The following is a 21,633-nucleotide window of genomic DNA, read 5'->3' on the forward strand; positions in this document are numbered from 1 at the left end:
TGAGAGAGCCCAACACATTGCCAGTTGGCTGGGGCAGGGGAGGCAGAGCTCGCAGGCAGCTAAAGAAACAGTGCGTCACTGACAACTTTCATTCATCATCCCAGCCTTCCGCCAGGGGTAGAAGGTGGAAAGAATGGGCTCCATGTGCGTTCCCCTCAGGGAGGAGCCTTCAGGGTTTGTGCACTTTTAAAAGAAATTGAGTACTAGTCTTTTGGACTGCAAGGAGATCAAACCAATCAATCCTAAAGGAAATCAGTCCTGAATATTCATTGGAAGGACTGATGCTGAAGCTCCAATACTTTGGCCACCTGATGAGAAGATCCAACTCATTGGAAAAAACCCTGATGCTGGGAAAGATTGAAGGCAGAATGAAAAGGGGATGACAGAGGATGAAGATGTTTGGATGGCATCACTGACTCAATGGACATGAGTTTGAATAAGCTCCGGGAGTAGGTGATGGACAGGGAGGCCTGGCATGCTGCAGTCCATGGGGTCACAAAGAGTCAGACACGACTGAGCAACTGAATTGAGCTAAACATTTATGGGAGACTGGGTGTTCCTGGGAGGAAGCAGAAATGGTACCGTGTGGTTAGGCTTCTTCCAGACAAGTGGTCTTACAACTTTACAGGCAGCCAGATGGGCACGTGTGTGGTCAGTGGTAGTTCAGTTTCTAATTCATGTCCAACTCTTATGACCCCATGGACTGTAGCCCGCCAAGCTCCTCTGTCTGTGGGATTTTCCCAGGCAAGAACACTGGAGTGGGTTGCCATTTCCTTCTCCAGGGGATCTTCCCTACCCAGGGATCTAACCCAGGTTTCCTGCATTGCAGGCAGAGTCTTTACAAACTCAGCCACCAGGAAGGCTCATGTATGTGGTCGCACAGATATAAATGAACACCTTGCTCTTCCCTCCAGCTGGCTCAAACCGTAAAAAATCTGCCTGGAGTACAGGAGACCTGGGTTCAACCCCTGGGCTGGAAAGATCCTCTGGAGAAGGAAATGGTGACCCACTCCAGTATTCTTGCCTAGAGAATCCCATGGCTAGAGGAGCCTGGTGGGCTACAGTCCATGGGTTCCCAATAGTTGGACACGACTGAGCGACTAACACCACACTGTACTGCTCCTCCCTCACTTATGTGAGCCTGGAGTGAATCTTCCAGAACATCTTGTGCAAGCATGATGAAGCAATCACTCTTGTTTTTAGGGGACCCACATCTTTTCTGAGGATTTCCCTACCCCATCCCATCGCCAACCCATACAGTTGTTTGCGAATGATTTTTGTTGCCTTTTCCCAATTATAATTTCTCCTCCTCATCTCCCTCCCGTTTTCTCTTGCCTGGATTAGGGACATCTAGAATCTGTATTTTTCTTACTGTTTAACCAAAAGACTAGTGTCAGATTTAGCAACTGAAACTGCAGGCTGATAACGAACTCAAATCCAATAGATTAAATTACTCTAATTTGGGGGATGAATGACCTGGGCACTAAATACTACAAAATGGCTTTAAGTATACCGTTGCTATGCTTTATTTTTGAAGTAAGATAAATAGAACCATTCGCTAAATATGCTTGAGATGATTAATAAAGGTGCTATCATTTATTTTTGCCCAGATAACTGTATTCTCTCATTAAAAAAAAAAAAAAATCTATCTGAGGCTTTTATGTGAAAACTCCACCTCTCAGATGCCAAGTGATCAAAGTGCTGGAGCTGCACGTGAGATCAGTAATTGTGCACACATACTGGTCGCCGAGAGCACCGGTTCCTGTTGGCCTGCACACTGACTGTTCTGGCAGGCAGAAATAGGTGCTTTCCTGTGTCCATTGGGTAAGCATATGTATTTTCACTGGTGCATCTTAGCTGCTGATGCCTGAAAATTTGGCCTCAATTGTTTATAGAAAGGAAAAGCAATCTGAGCTGTCAGCCTTGATATTACCTAAACCTGCATAAAATGTGGAAAAATAATGCAAGATTTGTTTTTTAGGCCTGTTTCATATTTTCCAGGCAATAGATCAAATCAGTTCAGGGTTCATTTTTAGTTCTTTAATAAGCTGACACAGTATGTTGGCAGTAAAATAAGAATGCACTTTTAACATGGAAGTGCCATAGAGTCGAAGTTGCTATTTGTGCTGTTTATTAATAATAGCGAGCCCTCGAGAATGGAGCTTAGTGCTTTCAGTGGGGAAACTGAGATTCTAGTCCTTTCCGTTGTAATAAGCCCCGTCCTTCACTTCTCTCTCATCGTCTCCATTTGGTATGGAGGGACAGAAAACCCCATTCCCTTGTCAAGCCCTTCTTTCTTTCCCTGCAGTTTATAAGTGTTTTATACACCAAATGAGCACAGTGAAAAGAATTAATAAATCGTCTCTATGCCTCTTCTCGCATGTTCTTCCCTAAATCTTGACTCCTCCATCTGCTGGAAATGTGCTCCCCTAGATCTGCTTCTTCACTCCCTCCAGGTTCTTATCCCAGAGTTGCCCTGGGAGAACTGCCGCTGACCACCTCACCTGGAGCGCCAGCTCCCAGTCTGACAGTCTGCATCGCTTTCTCTCTGTCTTAGTTTCTGTGGGTTGGTTGGTTTGCTGTTTGTTTGCTCCTTAGTGTTTATTTCCACCTGCTATGCCTACAGCTCCTTATTACCTTTGTGTTTTCTGTCTCTACCAGTGGAATGTAAGTTCCATGAGGCCACTGCCTGTACCTCTGGAGTCTGGGACAGTACCTGACATAAAGTGGGTGCTCCATAAATATTTGTGGAATGAATAAATGGGGATCACTTGCCCCAGGCTTTGATTTCTTTGTTACATGACAAACGATATGTTTTTGTAGCCTCTTTAAATGTGGCGTGCTAACGTCCTGGTGGGCTGCCGTCTATGGGGTCACACAGAGTCCGACACGACTGAAGCAGCTTAGCAGCAGCAACACCAATATCTCCATACCCTTTACCCTGTCCCTGCTGAGAAGGATGGGAGGTAGTTAGTGTGACCTGTGCACTTGTCTCCTGGAGCTGCACTCAGCAGCAGACTGGTGAGCCAGCCTATTTGGAGACACTTTCTCTGGGCTGGATTTCTCCTAAGCGCCATCATAACCAACCATCCCTCCTTTTGCCTCTGTCTGGACTCTCCGCCTCTTCTCCTTCCCCTCTGGGGATAGTCAGTAGCATGGATTGAGCTCGACAGCTTGTTTCTTCTCCACATGATCCAGTTCGTGCAGGAAAGCAACCCGCCTGGTACCCACCTATCCGAGGCCAGAAAAAAGGATTGCAAGGACTAGTGACATTTCCATTCGCCACTCTGCAGTCCTGGCGACCATAACATAAATCTGTTGCGCCCTGCCATTGCTTTACTGGGTTCCAAGAACATCCAATGCTTTTCTGATGTTAAGTTTTACTGCCCATGAAAGCAAACAACACCTCCGTCATGGCCAGTTACACAGTATCTTTTACAGTGGACTTCTGCATACCTGAAACCCACCCATCCAAAGCCAAAAGCAATGCCGGGGGCGGGGGGCAGGTGGAGTGGGTGGGTGGGAGCGGGTGGAGATTTTATTCTGCCATGTTTCTTACAAGGGAACATCAAGGGTCAACTCAATTCATAAAATTACTGCAGTCATTTTTCAGCTGGCTGAGCGGCTTCACAGATCAAAAAATACAGTGGCTCCTAAATGATTTCTGATATGCACAATTCTAGTGTTTTTTATTCTCAGCATGTGGTGCAAAGCCTGCCAGAAACCATCTTTGTAGCTATTGACAGGCAGATTAGAAATCATCCACGATGGTTTCCATCATTTCTCTACAGGCCGGTCATCCATTTAAACCGCTGACTGCAAGTTCCCTCAAAGCCTGCGTTGTACACACTGCTGACCTACAGTTTGCTCTTCTGTTGCAGTGCGGTGCTCACCTTGGGCACATTTTCGACGATGGACCTCGTCCAACCGGCAAAAGATACTGCATAAACTCGGCATCCTTGTCTTTCAGCCCTGCAGAGAGCAGTGGCGCCCAGGGGGACAGCGCGGGGGGCAGCCCGGCCCCCGGTGACAAGACGGAGCTGTAGAGATGCAGCCAGAGGCGGCGACAGAAGAAACAAGTGTACTTAATGCACAGCTTATTAAAGCGAATCCCATAGCGTTACTCTCAGATCTATTTTTTCAAAACTAGAAGGGCAGTTTTATGCTATTGGTATTTTTCTTCTTGCTTAAACAGAGGCCCTGGCCATCCATGCATTTTGCTGTTGACTAGATGGGGAACTGCAGATCTTGAGTGAACTCAGAGATAGCTTCGTGAACCTTCTTTACAAGCCACTTGGGTAGCATTTGGCATTATTTTCTTCGCCCACATAGCTTCCTTTGCTTTCTTTTATTTCCGCCCCCCCCCCCCCCCCCCCCCCCCTTGCTTAAGAGGCAGAAGGTACTCGGTCTTCAGACAAGAAAATCAAGGTCTGCTCTGCAAAGCTGAGACCAGGGCTGAGGGGTGATGGGGATGTTGAGACCTGCGAGACACATGGCCTGGAGGCATTTGTGCAGATCCACCTAAGATAAGGATGGAGTGATGTCTTAGGAGACCTTTCAGCTTTGTGGAAAGTTTGAGCTAAGGTCGTTTATTCTCACTAAAAGGGTGTGAAGGTCTAAAGTCTTTCCTTATGTTAAATTGTTGCCAGATCTGAGGGGGCGCCCTGAGTGTTGTGGCAGAGAAGTAAACATTACCTCATGATTAGGCCTTTATTTTTATTTTTTCCTTGAAAACATCAGAATGTAAGATAACTGTAAAATGTTGAGCCCCATTTTGTCCAAAGTTCACAAAAGAAGAATGCCTGCCATTGCCTTTTGTAAGTCTGTTCCTCCACACCTAATACCAGCTGCAGCTGGAAGAGCATTTTGGTGAATTCCCCATGTAAAATAAAATATTGGGAACAACACACTTCATTAAGGCAACAGAATAAGAGCGAAAGCAGAGAAGGCTGAGGAGGAAGCCTGGGGGCTAGATGTCCAGAGCCCTGCAGAAGAGCTGACCACAGGTCACCAGCAGAGCCTGGCAGGGGCGGGGGTGGGGACCTTGTGCACAGGGCCAGGTGACCTCCTAGAGGATGTTGGGGCTTAAAACAGAAACAGCCGGGAGCTCACGTCCCACCCTTGACACTAATCTGCTGTGTGACAAGGGACAAGCTATTTGTTCAGCCTCTCCATGTCTATTCTTTATGTATAAATGCGGACTTAGAATATTTGTAAAATAATTGACACTCTCAGGGGAAAATTACTGTATTGCTGTACAATTAAGATCAGTGTTGTAAAATTAAACTGATCTGGTTCTAATTGCCTCAAAGGCCGAAGCCCAGGCATTTGAAATGGAAAGAAGCAGAGAGGGGGTTGACTTAGCTGATTGGTATGGAAACAGTTGGGCCAAGAGCCAGAAATTTTTCTTTGTAGCAAGATGGCTGGTTTTACTCTAAGAAGCTTGGCTCGGCTCGGTTGCTGTATAACATTGAGTCTGGTGGGATGGATGTCATTGAGCACAGTAAGGTTTTTATGGCTCTGAGCAATGGTGATACGCACTGGTATTGCCGCCAGGTGTGAAGGTACAGTATATGACTGATATATATTGTGTTTGTAGCCTTAGTGCTAAGCCCAAAGTATAGCTTTTAAAAAATAATATTTTGTAAATTTTTGAAAGCTTATGAAAACTGACATCTTTCCTTATCAGCACCAAGACCAAAAATAAGAAACAGAAACACGTGACAATCTTAAAGAAATGAAGAGAAACTAAAATGAAAAGTTGTGATCAATCCAAGTGTCAGTGCGGTCATGCCCACATCCTTCTGTGTCTCCACATGCCACCTGGTGAGGCCCTGACCTCCTGTGATCTTCACTGTCACTCGGGCCACACCTTTGCCATTCCAGGCCCATCGTGCTCTTCCTCCCTCGGCTCCCAGATGTGGCACCTCAGGTCCTGGGGTCACTCTGGAGTTCACAGGTTTCACTCCCCTGAGACACTGAATTTAAAACCCTTGAAGCCTCAGCGTCTAGACTATCCTAGAAGTCTTTTCTGACCTCACAGGAAGAGTCCCAGCTTTCCCAGCAACCCAAGGACCCCTAAAGAAACAGGTCTCCCAGGAGATGTCTGTCCCTCATGTGGTCCATCCTTTGGAGGCTCACACAGCACTTCTTGACTGGCTCCCTGCCTTACGTGGTGGCCTGCCCTGGGGTCTGCTGGACACAAGCCACAGTGTTGGGGTAGACAAGGAAGATAAACGAGGGGCTTCTCCCTCTCCACAGAGACTCTGGATTTTCATTGTTCCTCCAGTTTTATTGTAGGGCTTAACATTCCCCTCAAAAAGCTCATCTTCTAATGCTTGGTCTTTGTTTCAAGAAAAGCCAGTTTTCTTCTACCACATTTTCCAGCATCAACTTTAAGAAAAATGCAACCTCCATTGCAAAAAGAAAGTGGGGTGTATGCCTGTGGTTTAATTTCAGGTTGCTTTTGAGTTTAAGTGGTATCGAATTTCAGTATATTTCTGTCTTATGTTAAAGAAATATATTACTAAAATGTAAGTGAGCAATAATGTCAGCTGTCGAGCACTAGATTTATTTTTGCAGGATATGGAGTGCAATGAACTGAGTCAATATGGTGAGGTGTATGTGATCTGCAGGAGTTATACCATTTAACATAGGAAATGCATGGGACTTTCCCTCTCTGCACTCAGACCCTCCCTATACCATTAGGAGACGCAGGTTTCTTTGCTGATGTGCAAAAAAGTTATGTCCATACACTTAGGTAGAATGGATCTGAAGAAGGCAAAAATTCATATTGTACTAGGGGACATTTCTATGTGTTCAAACTTTTCACTTTATAGATAAATTTAAACTAAATGCAAATGACATAGCAATTTGAAAGTCTCCATGTTCATTGAATTGAATATGCCTTGCTTTAAAATACAGAATATGATGAAAGGGATTAGCATTTTTTCTGAGAGTCAAATACTACTTTTGCCTTAGACAGCTTTGTAATAATATTTCTCTAAGCAATTCAAAACTTTTGAAAAATGACATGAAATTTTCATTAAAAACCATTTTCCTATGTTTATTGTATATGGAAATTATTCAATAAAATTTCTTTATAAAAATGTTTTCCTCTCTGATTCCTAAGTGAAAGTGAAGTGAAAGTGAATTCGCTCAGTCGTGTCCGACTCTGATTCCTAAAGACTTCTCTTATTTTTATCATAGATGCATAGACCACCCATTGGAGCTTGCCACAGGCTGCTCTGTTTACCTTCTTACCCAGCTGATGTGTCTCTTTGTAGAGAGGGCCTTTATCTGGTGTGACCTTCATAAGCGGGCTCTGAGAGTAGGGTCTAGTCTGCTCTCCATACCTCAGGCCCCAAGAGAGGCCTCCTGGGATCCAAAAGGTTGGAGAGAAGGGAAACATTTACAGAATTATTCTGCCTTTACCTCACCTCTGCAGAATCTTCAGCGGCTTGTATGTATTTTTGTGCTTAAGACATGGACTCTGGAAAGTTGCATCACGATAACTCTATAGCTGAAAATGCAGGAATGACACCGTGTCGATGCCTGGGCTTCTGTTAAAGAAATTGACAGGAGACTTACCCTGTCATCAAGGACTGGTTTCCAGGGAGATATATTAGGGGTATTTCCCCACTGCTCACAGATGATTCACTTTTAAATATCTCTAACAGAAGAGTTTTAATATAGTATTATTTGTTATTAAAAGTTTTTAGTTTAATTTTTTGGTTCGTTGTGTTGATTTGTTCATTTTGAGAGGAGAATTGAGGTGATGAGGACTTTTGTTTTTCAGCCAGTTCTTTAAGAGTCATACTCCTGGGATCCTAAAATTCACAGGCCAGCAATTTCATGTAGTGTACCTGAGAACAACACTTCTCAGGTGTGGTCCTGAGAAGTGTGGTCCCCAGATGACAGCATCAGCATCACCTGGGAACTTGCTATAAATCTGAGTTTTCAGGCTTTCTCCCGTGCTCACTGCATCAGAAATTCTGGTAGGGCCTTATCAAGCTATGCGTTAGCAGCTGTCCTTGTTATTCTGGAGTTTGTTCAAGTTTAAGAACCACTGCCTTGGAACTTCCCATGAAAAAACATCATTTAGCATTAATTCTAAAGGCATTTCTATCTGACCCTCCAAAATGGCTTATTTTGTCATCACTGGTTATCTCCCTGTAGAAGTGGGTCACTTTTCCCAAAACTTCATGTCTTTCTGCTATTCCTGTTCTTCACTGCTCATCTGTCTTGTTCTGGAAGACTAACTGGTTCTCATCAATCAGCACCACCTTAGCTCTTGTTCACATATCTGAGTTAACCTTAGACTGCCCAGTGGTGCTCACCGCTGCCTCTTTAGAACATGGCAGGGTTCATCTCAGCAATTCCAAGAACTAGAGGACAGATGTCACTGCATAAATTTACATCATGACCGTTCCCATTTCTTTCATCATCACTTTTTTAATCCATTAGAGGAGATTTTTACTAAAGTGCCATATACCCAAATTGTGACTCCTTTTTATCAGAAAACTGCCGCTGTTATCCAGATCTTAACAATGAAATGATTTCTAGAAGATGCTGGTTAAAAAAAAAAGTCTTGGGACAGGCTTACAAGCATCCTGTAATGACATCTTACCAGTGTTTATTGTGTATTACATAAGTGATAGAAATTTAACCATTTTAATGTGAGACCTGAAGAAATGCCACATAAAAGAATCGTCTGGAAAGAACTCTTCCTATCCAATACCTCCCAGAGGCTAGCCTTGTCCTGGACCAACCTGGAAAGGGATTGGCCAAAGGTGATTATAGGTTCTAAACCAAGCTACTCTACAAATTCATCATGCAAGTAAGGGGCATTTATGGAACTATGATAGGATAAGGAGACTAGAGATTTAGGAACCAAATCAGATCCTCAGGCCTACCTGAGACTTACCCTAATTTTTAGATTGGTTTACGGAATCACACCATTGTCAAATTCTGGATGCTAGAGAACCTCATTTTTATTTCAAGGTTTGCAATTCCCCTCCCTGCAGGGTCACCACCACCACCATTCCCAGCAAACACACACACTCACCCTTACAATCCAGGCTGGTCAGGAACCAGACAGATTTTCAGGAATGAACAGCAGGACAAGTCAGTAATTTTTAAGTACTTACCTCAGCACTGTTCTGAAAAGATAAGGGAGTAGAAAGGTGTCAAAATAACTAGAAAGCAAAGTAAGAGAATGTTGCGAAGGCAGGGCTATCAGTGATAATCCTATCAGCTGGAAATGCCTAGAGTCACTCACCTGGGCCCTAGTAAGTTTCCCACAGACATCTCCCTTTTCCAAACCTGGCCAGACCCTTGTGGTTCTTATTATGGTTACAAGACGCCCTCAGCAATAACCGCCTGGAAAGTTTGAAGCAAAAAGTGTATTATTTATGAGCCCTGGAGAATACCAGGCATGCCCTGGGACAGTAGAGAAAGAATGAGTGAGCACAACCTGGGGTTCTGCTTTTATATTGGATTGAGGGTGGAACCCTAGGGCTTCATGGGCTCACTCTTTACTGGTGAATTTAAAATGTAAGAGCTAGAATTTAAAGATGGGAAAAAAAAGAAAAAACAAGTGGCCCAAGTGGCCAGTTATCTAAATCAATCAGGATCTCTAGAGCAAAGGAGCCTGGGTCAGGGCAAGGGGAGGGAGATGACGGAAGGGGTGGGGAGGAAGAGTTCCCCTGTCCTGGCTCTTCAGTCATGTGACTGCCAAAATGTTTATTCAACCCAGCCCTCTTTGAAGTGGATGCCTTGGCAATGGAAGCTTAAATCAGACATTTACGTTGCAAAAGAAAAGCCAACTGTCAGCGCTTATATTACAACCTACCCCGTGATTCCAGGCATTCTAGTCAACGGTGAGGACATTAAAGGCCTAGGTAGCTGATATGCTAAAATTCAGGTGTAGGGCATGTTGTAAATAGAAATTGCACATGTAAATTGGATTATAGTAGCAAAAACTAGAATAATTATATAGGCAGTAGTGTGAAATCCTGTAGGTACCTGTTGCCCTAAACTTGAAAGGTCCAGTCCTGAAAATAGATCAGGGATCTCAGGAGCCCTGGAAATCTGTTCAAAGATTTGGTAAGATTGTGGAATATTTTAACATCTTGGGCCATCTGGTGTAAAAAAGTTTGAGCCTGTCCTGAGTTGGTGAAAGTGAAAGTCGCTCAGACACGTCTGACTCTTTGCAATCCCCTGGACTATAGTCCCTGGAATTCTCCAGGCCAGAATACTGGAGTGGGTAGCATAGCCCTTCTCCAGCAGATCTTCCCAGCCCAGGAATTGAACTGGGGTCTCCTGCATTGCAGGTGGATTCTTTACCAACTGAGCTATGAGAGAAGCCCTGAGTTGGTAGGTTGCTCCATATCTCATTGAACCAGGTCTCTGAGTCCTGAGAATAGGTCAGGCTCCTCTGTGCATAGAATCTTCCAGGTAGGAATACTGGAGTGGGTAGCCATTCCCTTCTCTGGAGGATCTTCTCAACCTAGGGATCGAACCCAGATCTCCTGCATTGCAGACAGATTCTTTACCATGAGTCAACAGGGAAGCCCCTTTAAAAGCATACATTATCTCATAGAACAATTTTTCAATGTGATGAAAGCCAAGTTTACTAAGAGACTCAAATATCTTTGGTTCCACTGTAGTAAGAGGTCAAAAGTAGGTAAACCTTAGAATTGGTTAGTAATTAACATTGTTTCAGTATTTTTTCTTATTTGGAAATGATCAAGACATTCAATGAATTCCCATCATTTCATTTAACTTAGCAAAACTCTGAAGTTTCAAGTTACCAAAGAGATTTGGGAAGTTATTTTTAAGTAGAAATTCTATAAGACATGATTATTGCTAAAAAGTTGACCTACATTTTTATTTCAATTACATACATCTAAATTATTTTCTCCCAACAATGATGTTTAGACTATTAAGGAACTTTCATTAGACAGATGGCCATTATACCCAGCTACATTTCTTGCTGACAAATTTTGTAAGCATTGACATAAATTTGTTTGAATCGTAAACCCTGGTAGGACAAAAGTTGTTTATCCGAATTAAATTTAATGCTGATAACTCTAAAGATATACCTATTTTAATTAGAGCAAATTTAAACTAGAATTATTTATCAAAGATTACTCCAGATCATGTGAATTTGAAGAACATTTTGGTTAGTTTCTCCATTACTGAGTTTTAGGAATACTCAATTCATAAGTGCCTATTTTTAAGCCAATTAAGTAGAGCTCTTTTACAAATTATGGGCTTCCCAGGTGGCACAGTGGTAAGGACTCTGCCTGTCAGTGCAGGAGACACAGGAGACGTGTGGGTTTGATCCCTTGGTGGGGTAGATCCCCTGGAGGAGGAAATGGCAACCCACTCGAGTATTCCTGCCCGCAGAATCCCGTGGACAGAGGAGCCTGGTGGGCTGAGTCCAAAGAGTCTCAAAGAGCTGGACATGACTGAGCACACACACACACACACATATACACGCTTTTATAAATTAATGTTGGCAATGTCATCTGCAGATAGAAAGAGAAAAAATCATATAAACATAACATACATCTGTAGACATACATAAACATGCAGACAGATACAGAGACCCTGTAACTTCTGTTCCAAGATTTTAGCCATGAATCATGTACAACAACATAAAACTCACTAGGTCATAAATAATAGTTGAATCCAAATTGGCAGAACAATTTAAGGTTACCTGCTTCAATGGCTGAAGTTTTTACTAATATTTGTGGAAAAGATTTTTAAGATTTATATTTGTCCTTGACAAGTCATCTTGAGGCTGTGGGCTAGGTTTGGGACAGAGAGCTTTTACAGCATTTTGTATTTTAAAAGGCCGATTTCTCCTCGCACCAAACCTAGTCCACTTTGCTTAAGTCTCAGGTGATTGTGTGCAGAGTCGCAATTGCCTCCTGAGGTGTTTACATTTCAAAGACACAGTAAGCTATATGTCTTCAGGAGACAAAGATCATAAATTTTCTCCTAGGAGTTTTACTGCCTTTTGGATGGTGATGGCAGTCTCAATAAAATGTAGCAACTGCTGCCCTGTAATTAGAGAGTCCTTTGTAATAGTAATTCTCTGGACTCAAGGTCAAGGGGGACCCCCCCTGCAAGACCAGAAATGAAGAAGGGGATCATTTGGGTCAGTATGGCCAAGAAAATGATGAACCCATGGTAAGTGGGTGCCGTCGCTTCAGTCTTGTCCAGCTCTTTGCAACCCCATAGACTATAGCCTGCCAGGCTTCTCTGTCCATGGAATTCTCCAGGCAAGAATACTGGAGTGGGTTGCCAGTGCCTTCCTCCAGGAGAGCTTCCCTACCCAGAGATGAAACCAATGTCTCCTGCATTACACCGATTTTTTACCACTGAGCCACAAGGAAGCCCAGCGAACCCAATGGCTCATGCCAACTTTGCACTAAGTCTTAATGTTTTCCATTAACTGTGAGCTTTAACAATGATCACTGATGCAAGGATGGCCCAGCCCCAGGCCGTAAATATGCCAATGAGGAGAGGAAAGACCCTGACACAGATATCATGGCTCTAGGGCCTTGGCCTTGTAATTTCCCTCTTCCTTCTCACTAGAGGCTTCGATAGTCCTGTCAGCTTCTCCACAGGCACAGGGACACCTCGTGAGCCCTGGCTTCTAGTTCAAGCTCCTCCCCGCATCTCATGAGGCGCCCAGGGGAGGAGTGGACAACTAAGGAAGAATGAGGGGAAGCTTGCAGAGAACTTTGCAAGCTCCTTTGTGAGTGTTAGCTTGACTGGGAGCTCTGGAACCAGCTGGACAGCTTGTTCAGGTATTTTTATCTGAAAACGTGCAGTGAGCAGGTGCCACCAGTGGGGCTCCTTAGAAAAGTCACAGGCGATGAGGCAGCAGCATGCATCCTTGGTTTCTTGGTGAGGCTGCGTGTGAAGTGTGGTGACCACGCCCTCTGATGAGCCAGATGTGGCCTCCTTGCCTCCCCAGCAACTTTCCAGGATGTTCCAGAGCACAGGGCAGAGCCCCTGAGGCCTCGGCTGCTCCAGCTCAGAGCTGAAGAGTCGCTTTCTGCACTTTGGGTGCCCTCTCCCCCTTTTTTTTTAAGATTTTTTTTTTTAATATGTGTGGATCTTTTTAAAGTCTTTTATTGAATTTGTTGCAATATTGCTTCTGTTTTATGTTTTGGTTTTTTGGCCACCAGGCATGTGGGATCTTAGCTCCCCAACCGGGAATGGAACCCTTACCCCCTGCATTGGAAGGTGAAGACTTAACCACTGGACGCCAGGGAAGCCGCAGGGTGCCTTTCTGATCAAGATTTTCCTCTTCTCAGTCCTTAAAAGTGTGGCACTGAAGAGTGTCTGCTCATGCTTGTGGGAACTGGGCCATGTTGGAAGATGAAGATGAACACCCAGCCTGCTTTTCAGGGTGACATTTGATGGTGGTCACAACCAGGAGCAGGATGCTTGGCAGGCAGTTGTTGTGAGTGAGGGTGTGGGGGTGGCAGTGTGCATGTGCCTGTCTAGAAGCAGGTGGGTAGTGGGGGCACCAAGGCCTTGTTGTTGTTCATTGTTCAGTCGCTCAGTCATGTCCGACTCTTTGCAACCTCCTGGACTGCAGCACGCCAGGCTTCCTTGTCTTTCACTATCTCCCAGAGTTTTCTCAAACTCATGTCCACTGAGTCGGTGATGCCATCCAACATTTCATCCTCTGTCAGCCCCTTCTCCTCCTGCCTTCAATCTTTCCCAGCATCAGGGTCTTTTCTAATGAGTTGGCTCTTCACATCAGGTGGCCAAAGGATTGGAGCTTTAGCTTCAGCATCAGTCCTTCCAATGAACATTCAGGAGATTTCCTTTAGGATTGATCTCCTTGCTGTCCAAGGGACTCTCAAGAGTCTTCTCTAGCACCACAGTTCCAAAGCATCAATTCTTCAGCGCTCAGCCTTCTTTATGGTCCAACTCTCACATCTGTACACGACTACTGGAAAAACCATAGCTTTGACTATGCGGACCTTTGTCAGCAGCCATGAGTAACAAACAATTCAGAGCCCATTGCAAACAAATAAGAAAACCCACAGTAGCCAATTAGTACCCCTCTCTCCTTCCTGCTGTCTGAAGAAATTTTGCATTTCAGTTGAGGTAGAATTTCTGATTCCAGCTTCCACTTCCTGGTTTTCTCCCATCACCTTAATCTTATGTGTTGGTACAGGAAACCTGGTGGCTTGGCTGGTAAAGAATCCGCCTGCAATGCGGGATACCTGGGTTTGAAACCTGGGTTGGGAAGATCCCCTGGAGAAGGGAACGGCTACCCACTCCAGTATTCTGACCTGGAGAATTCCATGAATTGTATAGTCCATGGGGTTGCAAAGAGTTGGACACAACTGAGAGACTTTCACTTTCACAGGAATCCACCTCTTTGCAGGTGGCCGCTCTTCACCAGGATGTCCCAATGCATGGCTCGAGGATTGAATCTATACCCACTAGTACAACATACAGAGTCTTCTCGGCCTCTGGAGTGTAATACCAGAGTCTTGGCATGTTGGTGTGCCCCAGCACTGAGCAACACTCACGAGGCTTCCATGGGTTTTTTGCATTTTTCAAGGAGCTGGTGTTCTCCAACCCTGGAGCCTCAGGGTTCTTAGGAGGTGCTGGCACTAGATGTTCACAACACTTGTATTTGTCCATTTAATTTTTTAGCAATATGGTATCAGGGACCATGATATCCCATTGGGTCATGGGGACAAAAAATTACAGCAGCAAGTAAAGCAGGGGCACAGAAACCATAGGCCTCTGAGGTATTTTCCCTCTGGTGGTGCCGTTGGTTTCCAGTTCCAAGACTGTTTCAGTCTTGTAGGTTAGGACAATCTGGGAACAACTCACTGACTCAGCAGTTGCAGGAAGAGGTCTTCTGCCCTCCTTACTTACTGAAATCCTTTCCTCATGCCTTTAGTCCAGAGCTTCTTTTGGGGCAGTGACCGTAGCCTTGTTATCCAACCACCCTCCTTAGCTTTCCTTGGTCTTGAGGCATGGAGGACACTTATGCACATTGGTGTTGAAGGGAGAGAGAGAGAGAGAGAGCATGGCCTGGGATTCTGTTTTTCTTGGAGTTGAGGATGGAAACTTAGTGTTTGATGGGCTCTCTCTTTATTGGCAAGTTTAAAACGTAACAGCTGGAATTTAAAACATGGAAAAAGAGAAAAAGAAAAAGTGACCCAAGTGGCCAGTTATCTAAATCCACCAAGATGTCTAAAACAAAGGTGCTTCCTGATGGGGATTAGGGAGGTGCCTGTGTCCTGACTCCTCGTGTGGCTGCGTGTGTTTGTTCGAGATAGCCTTCCTTCAAGTACACTGGATGCCTTAGTGATTGAAACTTCTGTCAGCACTTGCATTAGAAAAAGAAAAGCCACTGTCAGGGTTTTCACTACAGAGAGGTAGAAGGGAGTCTTAAGAGTTAAGATGAGGTTGCCTGAAGCTTTATTCCCAAGGCCTTTGATCTCACCATGGGGCTTCTTTTTACCTTAAAGATATTAAGCAATTTCTATAAGTTCAGTTCAGTTCAGTTGCTCAGTTGTATCTGACTTTGTGACTCCATGGACTGCAGCACACCAGGCCTCCCTGTCCATCACCAACTCCCTGAGTTTACTCAAACTCATGTCCATCGAGTCAGTGATACCATCCAACCATCTTATCCTCTGTTGTCCCCTTCTCCTCCCACCTTCAATCTTTCCCAGCATCAGGGTCTTTTCCAATGAGTTGGTTCTTCGCATCAGGTGGCCAGAGTATTGGAGTTTCAGCTTCAGCATCAGTCCTTCCAATGAATGTTTAGGGCTGATTTCCTTTAGGATTGACTGTTTGGATCTCCTTGCAGTCTAAGGGACTCTCAAGAGTGTTCTCCAACACTCTTTGTGACCCTATGGACTGTAGACCACCAGGCTCCTCGGGTCATGGAATTCTCCATGCAAGAATACTGCAGTGGGTTGCCATGCTCTCCTCCAGGAGATCTTCTCAACTCAGGGATCCAACCGATGTCTCTTGAGTCTCCTGCATTGGCAAGTGGGTTCTTTACCACTAGCACCACCTGGGAAGCCCCTAACTTACACAACCAAGCTCAAATTGAAGTTCAAGTTTGTTCAAAAGCTTCCAAGGCTGTGCTCCCTACTCTGCACTGAACTGCCTCCACTGTAGACCCTGGCCACCTGGATAGTGTTCAGTTCAATAAGGCAGGTATTACACAAGGGTAAAAGTGTGGTTATATCATTTTTTATTTATTTTAAATTAATTGTAAAATTTGCCCTTCCAAAATATATTCCGCTGTGTGACTGCCTTATCTCAGAGAGAACTAAATAACATTGTACACCTTAATTTTCTTTACACTTCAGTGATGGAAAATTTCTTTTTTTTCCCCCCTTAATAGTCCAAATCATATCTTTTACTACTTCAGAAAAAAAAACCACTCTTTGGATCCATATGGGAAAAAAGGAAGAATACAGGTGATTTTAAAGATGCATTTGACCAAAATATTTCATTTCTGGCATCACTGATCCAGTTAATCTCTCCTCGTCTAGAAAGATGTGGAGCCCAGGATGGGGGAGTGGAGATGGGACTTCCTCACTGATGTCGCTGAGTCAGTGAGACTCTGCAGTTGGAGACTGTATAGGAGGGGGACAGATTCCTGAGTGCTCTAACCACACCCAGAGCAGGTCTGCAGGGCATATGATGGACCTGTCCCAAGAACTGACGGAAACAAGAGGTTTGTTTCTGTTTGATTACAGTTCATGACAGATTGATAACTGCAAAGGCATTCAAACTTGGTGTTTCGCCACCCCCCCCCTGCCCCCCACCTTTGCTTTAACACTACCGCTTGTAAGGCGAGTCAGGCATCTGGTGTTTGTTAGATGGCTGCGTTGCATCATCCTGGTGATTGCTGGGGAACATCTCTCAGCATTCGTGCGATTGGAGAGAAGACTGTGGGGCACAAAATGGCCTCATCCGGTTTACATCTTCATTATTGCGTGTCTCACATACCTGCTTACATCTGGAAAAAATCTCCAGGTAAACCTCTTGGGCTCTTTTTCTAAAGAGTAACTGTAATTATTAGGGCTATACCCAAATTCAACTTAGAATAGGTATGTGGCTGAACTTCAGCCAAAATCCTGTGCCTGACGAAAAGAAATTTTCCTCTTTTTAACATCCAATTACATAGGAGGGGCCTTTTCCCCACACATGGCCAGTTGGGTTCCTGGTTCTCTATACCCAAAGTTTCAATTTATGCCCTGAGGGAAAAGGCAAGGAGATTTTAAGGAAAAAATTTAAAGATTTCTTCAAGTCTCCCACTGACATTTTTTTCTTAGTATCAAATCCCAGAATCCTAATATGTATTGCCGGTCATGTCAAAATTTTGCAAATATCTTTTCCCCACTAGGTACTTTCACAGACTTTCTTACCAAGTAACATCATCACAAAAAAACCTTACTATTTTCCTGTTTCCTGCTTCTCCCCCTTGTACAGGATTCATCCACTCAACACATTTTGATTGAGCACTTGCTGGGGTACCAAGCCCTGTGCCAGGAAACCTAAAACTGAGTAAGATGTGATGCTTACAGTTAGTTGGAAAAACAGACATGCAGCTAATTACACATCATACTGGAATGTTGCATAAGGTGAAAGTGTGAATTAAACATTGTGAGAACTCCTCTGGGAGAAGAATGAATTGTGCCATTGAAAGGGATGTAACAGAGTGGGTGGCAGTCAAGGAAAACTTCATTTGGACATGAAACGTAAGCTGAGTTTTGAAAAATATGTGGCATTTCGCATAGATAAGAAGAAAACAAGGTCAACCAGAGAAACAAGAGGACATGAGACAATTAGTAAGGGACTTAAAGGAGCTCTGACTCTTTCATACAAGCTTCTGTTTCCACTGAGAAGTAGTGGTTTTCCAAGATCATTTCATGATATGATTCTTTTTCATTTACCTCTCCTGTTCTTTTAAAAACATTTGTCATTGGTAAAAATTCATATATCCAAATGCTCATATATGGTATATAACACATATGATACATGATATGTGATATATGACGTACATGATATATCTGTTATGTATATGTATTGTTGTTGTTTTCCAGTTGCTTAGTCATGTCCGACTCTTTGTGACCCCATGGACTGCAACATGCCAGGCTTCCCTGTCCTTCACCGTCTCCTGGAGCTTGCTCAAACTCATGTCCTTTGAGTTTGTGAAATCATCCAACCATGAAATGTATATGTGTGTGTGTGTATATATATATATATATATATATATATATATAAAATGTATCAAATGTATACATATATATTTATATACGGAGAGAGAAAACCATAAGGAAGAAGAGGAGGAAGAGAGCAGTCCAGTGGCTAATACCCTGAGCTCCCAATGTAGGGGCCATGGTTCCATCCCTGATCAGTGAACTAGATCCAATATACAATAATGAAGAGTTCATATGCTGCCACTAAAGATCCCACATGCTGTAGCTAAGACCCAGCATAGCCACATACATAAATAAATAAAAATAATATTTTTTTTTAAAACGGAGGAGTTCTTAAAAGAGATCTCTATTGTCATTTCTACTGCTTCCATGCCCAGAGCGTGTGAAGAGGAAACAGCCCCTGCGAAGTCTTTGTATCTGCTTCCACCTATGTTCTACTCCCCGTGCTTGAGGGCAGACCATCGTGAGCTCATCTGAACCACTGCAGCAGTTGTCAAAGTGGCTTCCTGTCTCCAGGCTCCTTCCCTTCCTTCCAGATGCCACAATGCAGCCGGTGATCTTTGGAAAGTGTAAATCTGGTCATCTGGCTGCATCCACTCTAGAATGCAGTGCAAACACTCTGTAGTAACGCCTAAAAGAGCCCTTCACAATCTGGGTACAAGCTGCCCCTTCCGTCTCCTCTCTCACCTCCCCTCCCTCACTCCCACCCACAGCTACTGTCGACTTCTTGCCACTTTTGCGTGGCACTCATTTTTCTGCCTGAAATATCCTTCCTGCCTTTTCTGAGTGGTAGACTTGAGTCATCCTTCAAATCCAGGCATAGCATCTCTTTTATGAAGTCCATTCCCAATTTCCTCTCCTCCATTAGCACAAATGGATTCCCATTATCATTTGTCTGTATCTTGATTCTTGAGTTCATCATATTGAATAATTGTCCCCTCACCAGATTTGGAGCTCCACTTGAGGACAGATGCTTTGGATAAATCATTTTAGTAGTTTCAATGCCTGGAACAAAAGATAGTTAGACTCACTCTAAGTGAAACAGATGGCTAAGTTCCTTCTTTATTTTTCTCTTCGATTTATTTGCCTTTCCCCATCTTTTCTTCTAACACTCCACCTAGGTCTGTCTTCTGGGCAATACTCATGTCACCAACCAAACCTCTTTTGTCATGATCCTTCTAGGAGTTAAATCTGACAGATAACAGCAACGGCCTACCCCACCCCCACAGAATTTATTAGAGGTTGACTTAGTGTTAAAATTCACTATCTCACCTGATCTTCTGAGAAAGAGAGAAGTCACAGATGAGAGGCTGAAGGTGTGTTTTCTTTGCCGACACCTTTATAAAACACAAAAATATATCTTCACCAATATTTAAAATCAGGAGATCTCACATAAAAACTCAGCATTTACTGTGCTTTTGAATAGAGGGACAAATGGCAATTCTGGGAAGTTGTCAGATAGTGCTGAGTCTCAGCTGAGTACTTGAAGTCAGCATGACATTTCCAGTTGGCCGCAAACCTTGCCGCTTCCTGCAAGCTCCCATTCATTGTCCTGTGTATATTGTTTTATTGTTTCTTATAATAGACAAATGTGTTTTGAACTCCTGTCTCCTTCCAAATAGGAAAATAAAATATAGACTATGCAGGCAACATGACATTTTGTTTTCACTTACCTATTTCCTGTCTGAAGAAGGGAGTGGCAACCCACTGCAACATTCTTGCCTGGAAAATCCCATGGACAGAGGAGCCTGGTGGGCTAGAGTCTTGGGGTCGCAAAGAATCAGACATGACTGAGCGACGGAGCACAGCACAATGCCTATCTCCCGCCTTGAAGTAGGTAATATTTTTATCTTTATTTTACAAATGAGGAAACTGAGGCAATGGAGGTTGAATAACTTCACCATGATTATACATCTAGGAAGCATCAGGGCATCAGGGCAAAGACAAGGCCATGCATGTGTGCTAAGTCACTTCAGTCGTGTACAACTCTTTGCGCCCCATGGACTGTAGGCTACCAGGCTCCTCTGCCCACTGGATTTTCCAGGCAAGAATACTGGAGTGGGTTGCCGCACACTCCTCCAGAGGATCTTCCTGACCCAGAGATCAAACCCGAGTCTCTTACATCTCCTGCATTGGCAAGCGGGTTCTTTACCACTATGGCCACCTGGGGAAGCCCGATTTGACTGCAAAATTCATCCTCTTAAACGGAGACTTTTTGATCCTGCAGTTCTACAAATAAAATCCTTGAGCTTTCACACCTAGTTTATACATTTACTTTAAAAAAATTATGTATTTATTTGGCTGCATTGGGACTTAGTCATGGCATGAAAACTCTTAGCTGTATCATGTGGGATCTAATTCCCTGATCAGGGATCAAACCTCCCCTGCATGGGGAGCGCAGAGTCTTAACCACTAGACCACCAGGGAAATACCTACATTTACTTTTAAATTATGTACATCCATCACTATAGATCAAGAGGCTTTTTAGTTCGTCTTCACTTTCTGCCATAAGGGTGGTGTCATCTGCATATCTGAGGTTATTGATATTTCTCCTGGCAATCTTGATTCCAGCTTGTGCTTCTTCCAGCCCAGTGTTTCTCATGATATACTCTGCATATAAGTTAAATAACAATATACAGCCTTGACGTACTCCTTTTCCTATTTGGAACCAGTCTGTTGTTCCATATCCAGTTCTAACTGTAGCTTCCTGACCTGCATATAGGTTTCTCAAGAGGCAGGTCAGGTGGTCTGGTATTCCCATCTCTTTCGGAATTGTCCACAGTTCATTGTGATCCACACAGTCAAAGGCTTTGGCATAGTCAATAAAGCAGAAATAGATGTTTTTCTGGAACTCTCTTGCTTTTTCGATGATCCAGCAGATGTTGGCAATTTGATCTCTGGTTCCTCTGCCTTTTCTAAAACCAGCTTGAACATCTGGAAGTTCACGGCTCATGTATTGCTAAAGCCTAGCTTGGAGAATTTTGAGCATTACTTTACTAGTGTGTGAGATGAGTCCAATTGTGCGGTAGTTTGAGCATTCTTTGGCAGTGCCTTTCTTTGGGATGTGGGCTTCCCTGGTACCTTGGACGGTGAAACGTCTGCCTACAATGCGGGAGACTTGGGTTTGATCCCTGGGTCGGGAAGATCCCCTGGAGAAGGAAATGGCAACCCCCTCCAGTATTCATGCCTGGAAAATCCCATGGACTGAGGAGCCTGGTGGGCTACAGTCCATGGGGTCACACAACTGAGCGACTTCTTCTTCTTTGGGATTAGAATGAAATCTGACCTTTTCCAGTCCTGTGGCCACTGCTGAGTTTTCCAAATTTGCTGGCATATTGAGTGCAGCACTTTCACAGCATCATCTGTCAGGATTTGAAATAGCTCAACTGGA

General features: G+C 43.9%; 1 protein-coding gene across 4 annotated transcripts in view; it reads left to right on the forward strand.

The window, feature by feature from the left end:
* The window catches only part of MSRB3 (methionine sulfoxide reductase B3), a 182,409-nt gene extending 175,478 nt beyond the window's left edge, over nt 1-6,931 (forward strand). For all 4 annotated transcript variants that reach the window (XM_027542452.1, XM_027542451.1, XM_027542453.1 and 1 more), the window contains one exon: nt 3,882-6,931. In XM_027542452.1, the coding sequence (XP_027398253.1) occupies nt 3,882-4,046 (165 nt within the window). In that variant the 3' untranslated portion in view covers nt 4,047-6,931. The remainder of the gene's footprint in view (nt 1-3,881) is intronic.
* The last annotated feature ends 14,702 nt before the right edge of the window (nt 6,932-21,633 follow it).

Source organism: Bos indicus x Bos taurus, chromosome 5, assembly GCF_003369695.1.
Source record: "Bos indicus x Bos taurus breed Angus x Brahman F1 hybrid chromosome 5, Bos_hybrid_MaternalHap_v2.0, whole genome shotgun sequence".
In the NCBI taxonomy this organism is placed as follows: Eukaryota; Metazoa; Chordata; class Mammalia; order Artiodactyla; family Bovidae; genus Bos; species Bos indicus x Bos taurus.